The sequence below is a fragment of the Tinamus guttatus genome, unplaced genomic scaffold, assembly GCF_059628265.1.
Source record: "Tinamus guttatus ecotype Peru unplaced genomic scaffold, ASM5962826v1 Tinamus_guttatus_pri_ptg000085l, whole genome shotgun sequence".
NCBI classification, from domain to species: Eukaryota; Metazoa; Chordata; class Aves; order Tinamiformes; family Tinamidae; genus Tinamus; species Tinamus guttatus.
The window spans coordinates 781,414-793,672 of NW_028288619.1; the positions used below are offsets into that span (position 1 = coordinate 781,414).

Consider the following 12,259-nt stretch of genomic DNA (forward strand, 5'->3'; position numbering starts at 1 on the left):
TTCGGAATAATACTGAGTGAAAAATGCTGCAGAATAAAGAATTAGTGTATAGAATCTCTATTTGAGATACGCTGCTAAAGAATAGAGAATGTCAAGGACAGTGTGGGCTCTTTCACGTACTCTCCAACTTTGTCTTCAAAAAGATGCAGATCTTTTATTTGCCCTGGTTCCTATTTGCTAGTGGTGTGTCAATGGCGTGATTGCCACTGGACATCATAATGTATCTACCTCTTGTTTTAAGGATCTGGAGGTGTTGCCAGTGCTTAAAACAAGAGAGAAAAGGTGCAAATGGACCTTCAGCAACTGAAGGCTGAAGCAACATGCAGGGTTTTCCAGCTTTCCCTTAGCAAAGGGATTTCCCTTGGCAAGATGTAAATCTAAAAACTGAGCAAGATCTTGGTAGCTCTTTTGCCAAGTAATAGAACTTCACCTATCCTGTAAGCTCCTCTGATGCCTTTTCTTCACGTGTCCCTGAGGAAATATTTCTGAAAACATATTGAGATGACTGATGGAAGAAGAAAAGGAAAAAATAAGTCAAATATCCATTTTTTCTCAGTGAGTTCTGCAATAGCTCTGTGAAATTTGTAAATTAAATCTGTTAATTCATAAGTAAAACTAAATCATTCTGAAGTTGTAAGTAATATATTTTGTAAATCACCTGTTTTCAACCTTGTATCAAAAAGAGAAAAATCTAAATTCCTTAATTTAAGAGTTTTAAAACTTGATATAGGAAATACATTGGTATCAGTCACGTCTCTTAAAGCAAAAGAAATATTTTAGTATCAAACTTTGCTGCAAGTCACCTGAAAAAATGGAAGCTAAGTGAAATAGTGAAGTTGCATAAATGTGGGTAATGTCAGATACGTAGTTAAATGGCTCATGTTGACTCTCTTACCCTAAAAAGAATGCAGCTTAGTACTTATGCAGGGCCTTTATGTAGCTCTACTTTATCCTTAAAAAAAAAAAAAAAAATCCTTTTGTCTTTTAGGCTTCCTGTTGTTCAGCTCTGGAAATGCCAATCCATTCTGACATACTACAGATAATTGTAGATTACATGTATACTGATGAAGCTGTAGCAATAAAAGGTACCAGTAATACTTTTTGAACAGCTATAGATTCTGCACATTTTCTATTTTTAACAATAGAAACTTCATGCTTGTTTTCTTTCATGTGAAAGATTCCCATTCATGTGACTGTTGTTTAAATATTGATGTAGTAGCTGTTTATTCTGAGCCTTATCTTACTCTTTCATTAGCTTGACAAACTCTTTAGTATTCCTTTTCCCCCCACTCCTCTTGCCTCAAAAGACCTCCTATTGCCCTCATCTGTACTGTCACTTCTCTTAGGAAATCCTGTCAAAATTTGCAGAGCTAATACATTTGTCCTCTACTAAATCTCACCGAAAGCTTGATCTGATGTAGTTGTCCCAATGTCTTCCTCCAGCTGGCTCCATTATGGCCCAGTGTTTATGTGACGTTTTTGTTTTCCAGATTCTCAAAATGTGGAATTTATATGTAATGTTCTTGTGGTAGCAGACCAGCTTCTTATATCCAGACTCAAAGAAATCTGTGAAGTGGCCATTGCAGAAAAACGTGAGTTTTCCCATTTTTGTAATAATGGTTTAAGGATATACACTTATGCTATAGATGTTAGTGCTCTTGTGCCCTTTTTCCCCCTCTCCTGTGTATTTCACTAGAGAGTTACTTATATTCTTCTGCTCTGGTTTCCTTTTGCTGTTCATTGTGCATCTGTAATCAATTGCCCATTTAGTGTGGGTGGTATTCTAGGCTAGTGTAATCTTCCCTTCCTGATTTTTATTTTTTTTCCCTCTTTCATCTTACCCTCTTGGGGGTGGAGGGACAGAGGTAAGGGGGACTTAAGGCAAACCAATTTTTTTTACTTTTGTGAACATCTGTCCTTTTTCATTAAATTCAAAATCCTTGCTTTTAAAATATCCAAAGATATATTTCCCCCTGTTCTGCCCGACTGGCTGAGTTGCAATATATTGAAACTGTATATTTGTACATAGGACATTTCTATCTCTGTGAAGCAGCTATTGCATTCAAACTGCTGCCAAGTTTTATGTGGAGCTTGCTGCAGGTTATCACTTTCTGAGCATTAGCATTTTCTCTAGGGATAGCAAAGAGTATATTTTTTCCTGGTATGCTTTAATAACTTGATAACATTCTGTACTAAGCTTTAAAAACTGCTAACTGAGACTACAGCATGCTATATGGTTAATTAGTTGTGTCTCCTCTTGCAGTGACACTGAAGAATGCTGCGGAGCTGCTGGAGTTCTCAGCAATGTATAACGCTGAGCAGCTGAAACTGTCCTGCTTGCAGTTCATAGGACTCAACATGGCTGCTTTGCTTGAAGCTAGGTAAGGAGGGGTGTGGGTGTGTGTCGTGCACAAGCTGTTAAATTCATGTACTGCAAAAAGCAAAATGGTTGGAGAACTAATAAGGGCAAGGAAGTGTCGAAATACAACTAAGCACTGCTAACTTAAGAGGAAGTTCACTTACAAGAAACAGGGAATGATTAACTAGTTAAGTGTCTGGACACTTTGCCAGTGCTGTACTACAAGACTGTGTTGCAAACCTGAATTAAGGGGAGAAACTTCTCTTGTTCTGTGGCATTTGAGATTAAGGACTTGAGTCCTAAGTTTGTTCAGAGTTTTTAAATTTTCAATGATGCATAAAACTACTTGTCTCTATGGTTTTCTGGTTTTATTTAAAACAGTAGTTACTGTGCTAATTAAATTTAAGTAGGCTTATTATAACTAGTGCATTTTCTAAAGAGGATGAGCCTGCCTTTTGCTAATTTCTTTGCTTTAGCTACCTATAACAAGGTCAAAAAAAGACTTGTGCTTACTTACCTCATCTTCAGCGAGGCTCCTAGAAAAGTGGAGGTGTCCCGGGCTCTTCCTTTTCTTTATCAAGAAAGCCTTTTCTGGAGAAGACTTAAAGCTAACTAAAGAAATTGGCTCATGATGTTCTGCTCTATTTGTCTTAGGCTTTTTTCAAATTTACTTTTATGTATAGAAGTTCTTAAAGATCTTTTTAGTTTACTAAAAGGTTAAGAAATGACAACACTTCTACACTATATTACCTCGCTGCTGTTTTTATCACAACTATTGGAATTTGTGCATAGTTCATCATCGTACTTTGTTCTGCTTTGGCCTGTCTCAAGGCTATCAGATTCAAACTTAGTCCTGGCAGCTCTGTGCAAAGAGAGCCTTCCACAAAAGCCGGGCCTGTTTATAAAGCTTGGTCATTATAGTATTTATTTATTGTCATAAATGGCAAAGAAGGAATCTGTGACCACCATGAATGGATAAATTTCAATGAGAATGTTTGTAGGAATCCTTTAATTAATGTATGTGGGGGGGATTTTGGGTTTGTTTGTTTGTAAGCATGGTAAACTAAATTTGCATTACTTTCTTAGGACTCTGGATGTCTTAAGTGATGAAGTTGTAAGGGACCTTTCAGCTTATTACAGGAAAATGGTAAGTTTTACATGGAGTGTAAGCTGACTAGATTTAAAATAAGAAGAAATACATACATGTAGTGTCTCTTCATAGGCTGAATTTGGGGCATCTGATTCAAATTAAGGTTCATTGCTACTGTTATTTTCATGGACTTCATATTTCCTTATGTGCCACACTACACTGCCACAGTAGTATGGTGTCCTTTAAATCCATTACGTATAGACATTAAGTGTATTAATGTTCTCTGTTTTTTGGGGTTAAAAAATAAAGTTTGAAAATGGCATCTGTTATTATCTATCAGAGAGCAGAAGCATGCAAACGAGACTTTCTCTAGTGAAAATGCAGTGTGGAGAAATAGGAAAAAACAATAGGAAAATGGTTTTAAAGTTAAAGTTTTAGGGATAAGGGGAAAACCAAGGTACATCATAATCCACTGTCACTTAAATGAGCAGGAGTAAAAGACTTTGCGTAACTCTGAAGCATTATTCTATCAGGAGTCATTGGCAATTGAAAACTATGTGCATTCAGAGTCTGTCATTTAAAGTTTTGATTTTCTTCATGATGTTGCTCATGTTTTTATAAACTTTTTGTTATTCATTACTGGATTTTTAGGAAAAAAATTGATAAATTACTGTGGCTTTTGGTCATTATACAAGAGATCATGTATCTATAAACATACAACTTATAAAAACTGTTACTCTATTTTCTTAATTACAGATTCCAGCTATGGTCAGGAGAGTAATTACTCCATATCCAGATGGACCTGACATAACTTCTTTGGACCCTGAGGATGGAGAGAACTTTGTCTTTTTAAAGGATGAAATGAATACAGAACAAAATTCTCAGTAAGATTTATTTTTTAATTCCCTTGTTAGAGTACCTGTGCTTGTTATATCTTTAACCAGGAGACCTGTATATGGTGTTCAGACACTTTAGGTATTGTCTGACTATTGGGTTCAAAGTTGAAATATGAAGAAACAGAAGGAATGGAGGTTTGGGACTGTTTTCTGTCTCCTTAAATATGACTGAATGTTGCAGAACTGCAGTGGGATGCTTTCAATTTATAAGATAGATGTGAGCGAAGGTGACAAAATGAAAATTCACAGTAATGTTTGGGCCTTGTATGTATGAGAAAGCACCTGCATATGTAGAGATCAGTTTGTTGAATTTAACTGGATTGGGAAAGACTGAGTCAAATAAAAATGGAGAGTTTAATATACTGTAAATCTGTTTGGAAAAGTATGGTAACTTACATTTCTGAATCTAGCAGTTTTCATGTGAAATAGGTAAATCTGATGCGGGAATTCCCAGTCTGTCACTTTGAAGGGGATACTGGCTGACTGGAGAATAACAAAACACGCTACCTGTATTTTAGGAATATTAGGAAATGTGATCAAACATACTGTAAATTGGATAATTTGGCCTTGGTTGGTTTATAGATGTTTGTTATTCTGCCTTTCAAAAGTTTCTCTCTAGATATGAATGTGACAAAATATGTGAAATCTTGGCAGGCTAACTTGATGCATCTCTTTTCTCTAACTTCTTTGTATCAAACAATAAATATGCTTTTTTGTACTTTGTTTTTACTTGAGAACTTGACTGTGACATTATCACAAATACAATAAATTAATTTGATAGAATGACTTGACAGCGTGTTACGGAGGTAGTAAAATAATGTCACAGTAATGTCCTCTGGAACATTGTGTACTGTTCTGACTACTTGCATCAAGAAAGTTTATACCAACTGAACTAGTCCAGAGAAGGGGTAGTAGATAAGGGAACTGAGATGCTATTTTGAATGAGGCTTCAAGGCCTTCAGGCTTTCTGAAGGCACATGAGGATCTTACTGCTACCTAATTACCCTGTGGATAGGAGAGTATAAGGATTTAAAAAAAAAAAAAAGTTGCAATATTGTTGTAAGAATTGGTTTGTGGTGTACCTATAATAAACTTACTGAAGAACTGAAAAAAAAAATGAAGTTTTTTTTTTTTTTTAATGGAGAGTAGGTATAATTCTCTGTTGTAAAGCTCTTCAAGATCTAGTGGTTTTGCCAAAATCAAAGACACATTTTATTTGATTTCACCTTCCTAATAGGTATAGGAAAAAGTAACATTTTGGTAGTATGGCCTTTTACTTGCTTCGATATCTTGGTAGCCTCAGTATTTGTCTTGGGGAAATAGCAGCAATTTTGCTTGCTGTCAGTTGCTCCTAAAGGTAGCTGGTTTAATCTGACCTAGGTGGCAGTGCCCGCCCATGCAGTGGCTTTGTCATGCGCTGTCTCGGCAGAAGCATTTGTAACCAAATCTAGATGGAATAGAATTGTTGTCTTCCTCCTAGATTGCTTTTATAAGCATTTACTAGCAAGTTGTGCCGTTTTAAGCTGTTGTACTGTTTAAAGTTTAACTGCAGCATCTGTCTGAAACTTGAGGTTGATGATAATAATTCTGAGACTTTTTCCTGAAAGTTGTAACCTATCTTTTTGTTAATAGGGAAGCCCTTTTCAAAAGAGCAAAAAACAAGGCAAAAAAGAAGCCACGGAAACGATCTGACAGCTCTGGAGGGTATAACCTGTCAGATATCATTCAGAGTCCAGCCTCTACAGGTCAGTGCGAAAGAAGTTTCATGTGGGTATAAAAATAGAGCATCAAGTTTAATATGTAAAACAATATAATTTCTATAGTTTAATAAGCAAATCTTGCACAGGTTTTTTTCTTTCTGGTAATTGAATCTTTTAGTCATTAGTGAAATGATTGAATCATTCAGTTGAATTCTATAAAGTTCTGTTTTGTTTGAAAGAAAGATTGTCAGCCTAAGATTGTGCCCAAAGTTCATATTCTGTTTAAAAAAAAATGCTTTCTATCAAAGTTACCCTTTGTGTCTTTAAGTACATTTGTATTACTGTGTTTTCTTCTAGCATTTTTATCCTAGAATATCCTAGAATAAGTCACTTTTATTTGAAATACAGTAAAGCATTTCTTTTCAACCAAACAGTTTCTTTTATTTATTTTTTTATTTTCTTATTTTTTTCCTCTAAGTCTGTATTTTGTGGGGCAGGGAGAGGAAGCTAGGAGTAAACTTAGTGTGCAGAAATACTTTAAATTGTAAAGATTGCTTACAATTGTACTAGACTAGTTACATCTTTTGACTATTCCATATTCAGAATATTTTTCTTAGCCTTTTTAAAGCCTGCTTTCATGATATGATTGTCATATGCTCTTATTTCTTAGGCTCAGTAAAACTGGATAAAACAAACTCTGTGGAATCACTTCCAGAACTCTTAACGTCTGACTCTGAAGGTAGCTATGCAGGCTTGAGTAGCCCAAGAGACTTGCAGTCCCCTGACTTCATGAAAGGATTTCATACAGAGAGGCCTGAGGTTGGCTTTCTTTGTTCCTAGCAACTTGTATTCTTCCTTCTTCACTAATTGATATTGTGTATATTTAATCCATAAGAAGCAAGATTTACCATTGGCACTATTTTTTGAGAAATTGCCCCTTAAAGGGAATAGAGTTCTTGTTTTAAGTACATGTTATTTTTCTGATAGAATAAATGCAAATAAGTATTTCTTGTTAAGTCATCTGATGGTGGTTTATTCTTGTGATATAACTTTTTTATGTTGTACTGCTTATAAAATCTCAATGTAAAGTATCAATTGTGCACCTATTTTTTCACTTAAAATACAAAGCCAATCTGAACTTCAGAAGAAGAAAAAAAAATCAGAAAAATCCTTGGGCTGCTATAGTTGAGCAGTAGTGGGGCTGCTGTGTGCATAATACACATCTTAGAGTCAGTTTTCAATTACCAAGAAGCAGATTTGCACTTAGGTCTAGTATGAAGCAAAAGTATAAATAATGTAGACTGAGCATTAGGGAATTAACTAAGTTACTGTCTATTTCTGATGTGTTCTTTAAAATGTTTCACGTGTCATTCAAATTGCTTGCAACACTTTTTTTTTTTTTTTTTTAAAGTTTTTAAAAAAACAAAGAAAGAATACTTGTGCAACAAGTATTGTCTTTTATTTTTTAGATGAAGGACAAACTGTGTAATCAGGGAGTTAAAGCCTCTAAACCGATCAAAGACGGGAAGTCGTGTGAGGGATCGCCAGCACTGGCACAGTCTGTTCCGCAGTCCATTCCTAGCACCAAAACCAGCTCGGCAAGCTCTCCCAATTGGGTTGCTGCTAGTTTCAGGTGGAGTAATTGCTGTGATACTTATCTCACTTGCAATCAGTGTTCTTTATTTGGTAGTGAATGCCTGTAATTGTCTATTCAGAGTAAAATGCTAACTGCTCTTCAGCCTGATTGTGCATCAGGTACTATGGGCTTCACTGGTAGATTCAAAATGCCAACAGACAACAGCAGTCTAAGAAAACTGATGGATTTCCTTGAAATTTTTGTTTGGAAGAGGGATTGATAGACACATCAATTTTTGGTTAACCCTATGTAAAATATCTTCAGCTTTCTGAAAATTAGGCATAAACATTGTGTTTTAGAGGATAGTGGAGCTGGAGCTATTAGAAGTGCCATGGGACTTTGACATTTTGAGCCACGTCTTTTGCCTTAAGTGGTCTCTGAAAAAAGCAATACCAGCTTTCACTGATACGGTAATAAGAATCAGTAATCCATTTATTTTTGGCAGCATCTGCATACATAAGATTAAGTATACTGTACTAGCCTTGCCTGGTCTTCTGTCGCTGTTATCTGTACAGAATCCAGAAAGGAGAGGTTAACGATATAGCAATAATTTACTTGAGTTTTCCCTGTCCTTGGTGGTTTGTTGCTAATGTCCTTTGTGAATACAGATTATCAGTTGTAACAAACTCTTTAGTGGTTGGAAGAAGCACTGCCTTCCTCTGCTATCTTAAAGAGCTTTCAGAACATTTTTTAGAGGATTACATGGAAAGGAAACAAATAAACTTTGTAGAACTTTGGGACAGTGTTTCTGTCCTTTTACAGGTCCTTCCCTTTTTTTCTTTCCTCATTTCCTCTAGTACTACTAGCATGTCAAGGAAAAGTTGGCAGCAGTGCTGTGTGGAGTATTTTAAGGATTAACACTCCAGGATTAATACTCTAGTGTATTTGGTTGAGGTACTGTTGAGCAGAAGTGAAAACTGAGTTTGGGGTCAACTCCCACTGATTAATTTAATAGTCAGGCTGTGACAGCTGGTTTTGTGGAGGGAAGAGACAGACATATAAATGAACAGCCAGTGCTGCTTATGAAGCAGGTCTGCGTTTGAGTGTCCAACACAACTTAGTTCATGAGCGTCTTCGAAAGGTTAGAAATAACTGGGTGTAATTCACTTACATTTCTGTGGAAGTTGAAAACTAGGTCTTTTACAATTCAGAAACAGTTTCCCAAACTGTGAAAACATTTAGTTGCCAAACTACTAATTTTGCAAAGCGTGTTCTTGATGTGTGAAATAGTTAATCCTAATTTTCAAAGAAAGAGCTAATGAAGCCTCTGAGCAGCTGTGATGGATGCCTCTCATTCTTAACATGAGCAGTTAACTACTAAATAAATATCCTGAACTGACTCTTTAAAGTAATCACAGTTTATGTTTTTTTTCATTTCATAATGTCTTGAAAGTATATTTTCAATGTGATCTTAAATATGTGTATATTTATAGAATGTTTCTGACAAAACTTTTATTTGAGGTTTGCCATAATTGAGGAAATGGACATAAATTATACATCTGGTTAGCAATCATATGTATGATTTGGAGGATTTCAGTGAAGGTTGTAACTGTGGAATGTAAGTAGAAATGAGTGCCTTGTAAGGTAACTTCTTATTTTTCATTTAGCCCCGCCAGCCCCCCTGCGATGGATTTAAGAACCATCATGGAAATTGAAGAAAATATGCAGAAATGTGGAACAATGCCAAAGACAAATTCAGGGTTGGTAAAAACCAACATCTATAAAAGAAAAATGTGATAGACCAGGCTATTATGAATTTTCTTAGTGGTTCAGACAATCAGAGCCTAAAACAAGCAGGAAAAAAGTTGTCTTTTTGTTTTTAGAACAATTTTGTTTACTTCATCACCATGTTTTTCTGTGAGTGTTTAAAACCTATCGCTTTTTTGACTGCTTTGCCAATTGTCTATCTTTATCATTAGGAATATGAAAGAAGTTAACTGCTAAACTGGTATGTTAAATAGGTGGTTTACTTAGTTGAACTTTCACGTTTCCAACCAAAAAGACTTAGCTCTTAAGAAACTACTTGTAGACCAGCACTGTAACTGATTCTGAAGTGCTCCTCTTGCTCATGTCCTCTGACCTCCCCCAGCACCCGGATGTTGGCATATTTGATCCTCTTTTCTCAGTTAGAGGGAAGGATACCTCTTGTGCTGTATTTGAGGTGCTTCTCAGAACAAGTGTGTGCTTTCAGGAGGCAGTTAAACCTAGTTAAACCTAGTGTTTCCTAAATGGAGAATCATGATAGAGAACTGTTGAGGTGTCACATGTGACTTCTATAATGTGACGCTGTTAAAAGGGAGAGCTAGGAAACACTCCTAGAGCTTTCCAATAAGCCAAGCTATTGAGCTCAAATACTGTGTCTCACAAGGGACACATTATGTATGCATATTGCCAATTTTAAGTGCCTTATGGTAAGCTGATGGAAAATGTGGGGTGTTGTGTTCTTGTTTTTCCTTAATGGTAAGTTTTGATTGCTTTACAGCTTCTGAACCTAACAGCTGAAATTGGAGAATCCAAATTAGTAATCAAATTAGTATAAATATTTAAAAAGTTATGTTCTATTGCATATATTATGCACAAATACTCTTCATTTAAGAGAGGTAGCTTTCTGGCAGTCTCTAAGAAGTCCTCAAATCAGAAAATAGTCTTCACCTGGTGGTACTCCATTTCTGTTGGAGACTTGATTACTACTCCGCATGTTTTCATTCATAAGAATTTATGTGATGAATAGTTATGTGGTGCTTTCTTATGTATATGTATTGTGATGAATAGTTATGTAGTTCTTTCTACCCCTCTTGAAATTCATTAATCCTCCTTTTATTCCCCCACCCCACAAAAGAAATAAAAAATCCTACCTATGTAACACTTTAGTACTCTGAACAAAAAGTAGAAGAAATATTTCTCAATTTAATTTTCAAAATTAGAGGAGAGTAATTTTAAAGGACATTTGGTCATCTTACATCTTCTCTTTGCAATATCAATTCACAGCAGAATGGCTTCTCATGGAATCAGGCTTTCTCAGAAGCAAAGGAAAATGATTGCCCAGGCAGCAAAAGATAATGGATCAGGAACTAGCAGCGCGGAGACTGCTCCAGTAATGACCACACCACCCACACCTACAAAAGTTGCAAAACTGGGGAATGCATGGTATGTTGTGTGATTCAAATATCACTTCCGTTTGGGAGGATTTTGACATTGAGTAGTTTCTCAGAAGCTTTTTCTTATATAAAAATAACCTTGGTTATACTCATTACAAAAGACAGGTGCTGAGCTATTTGTATCTCCTTTTGGTAATAAAATAAATGATTGCAGGGATGGAAATATAGTGGTTACAGTTTAACAGTTCTCTAAAATTGTGCTCCAGTGAGTCAGAAGATCATCCTGTGTGGCCCTTGAGTGTTTGTGTTATATTTGTGGACAGTATCAAAGTGAAGTATAGGAAGATGGCACAACATAATCTGTTACTGACAGTTTCAGAACTTTTTTAAAAACTTTGAATGCTGTTTTCATCTGCTGTGAAAACAGCTGGAGGAGAAAGACCAAAATGACTTTGGAGTAGAGCAATTATGGACCAAAATATGGATAACAAAGTTTGAACACAAAGGGGATACTAGCTGGAGGGAGTAATGGATGCTACTACCAAGAATTATTATGGTGAGTATGTGAGAGAGGTGTTTAAGATAGCTTTTAATGCTGATTGTGGCCAATTTAAATGTCAAAGTAATTATCACTCTGCATGATAAATCCATTATTTTAACTACTTGACAGCAGTATTAAAGTGCTGTACAGTTGGTGTTAGGTGAAAGCACATAGGCTTAAGACAAGTTGCCACAAGTGAAGCTATGTGAATTTAGTGTGTTTTAATACTGTGAAATAAATAACTGTGCTTCAACTTGATTTGAGGTAAACACAGGGCAATTCTTTGCCTTTCCCCATTCAGGAAGGTCTTAGTTTTTTGTTAAAGCTTGTTTATACATTGGTACTCTAGCTGATTCTTAAAATATTAAAGTAAAATTCCATATTTTGAAAATTAAGACACAAGTACAAGCTTCTTTGACAATAACAATGTACTGTACATTCTGCTTTATGGTTAAAGGACTTTACTGTTTTATAGGAAATTTCAAAGATCATTTAAGTCTGCCCTGGAGTGATAAGTATTGCAGTGGGTGAATGTGCAATGAATTCAAAGTAGTATGGTATGATATAGCCTTCAAGTAATGATAAAAATAGTGATGGCAAACACTTCTCCAAGAATTGTTGAGAGCAGGATCAAGAATTTTAGTTTGATTATAGCTAAAAGAGTTGGTTTATATTTCCAGTGTCAAAATTCTAAGCTTTATCTATGCTGCTGTTACAGCAGATACTTACAAAAGTAACTAGCTAAGATGACCTAATTTTAAAAATACATCCAATGCATTTCAAGCGAATCTAAGAAAATATTTATTTTTTGGTCTATACAAGCAGTATACATCTACTTTCTCAATTTGCTTTCATCCATGTACGCTTAATACCAAAATTTAAGAACTTACTCCCCCTTGCCGCCCCTTTTCCCCTTGCCTTGTCTTCCCCCTCACTCTC

General features: G+C 35.7%; 1 protein-coding gene across 1 annotated transcript in view; it reads left to right on the plus strand.

Annotated features, from left to right (window-relative positions):
- The window catches only part of IBTK (inhibitor of Bruton tyrosine kinase), a 48,497-nt gene that overhangs the window by 22,287 nt on the left and 13,951 nt on the right, over positions 1-12,259 (plus strand). Inside the window, exons 16-25 of the mRNA XM_088520291.1 lie at positions 989-1,085; positions 1,491-1,592; positions 2,264-2,381; positions 3,446-3,506; positions 4,206-4,333; positions 5,978-6,090; positions 6,716-6,864; positions 7,515-7,678; positions 9,289-9,381; positions 10,670-10,828. Of these exons, the coding sequence (XP_088376417.1) occupies positions 989-1,085; positions 1,491-1,592; positions 2,264-2,381; positions 3,446-3,506; positions 4,206-4,333; positions 5,978-6,090; positions 6,716-6,864; positions 7,515-7,678; positions 9,289-9,381; positions 10,670-10,828 (1,184 nt within the window). The remainder of the gene's footprint in view (positions 1-988; positions 1,086-1,490; positions 1,593-2,263; positions 2,382-3,445; positions 3,507-4,205; positions 4,334-5,977; positions 6,091-6,715; positions 6,865-7,514; positions 7,679-9,288; positions 9,382-10,669; positions 10,829-12,259) is intronic.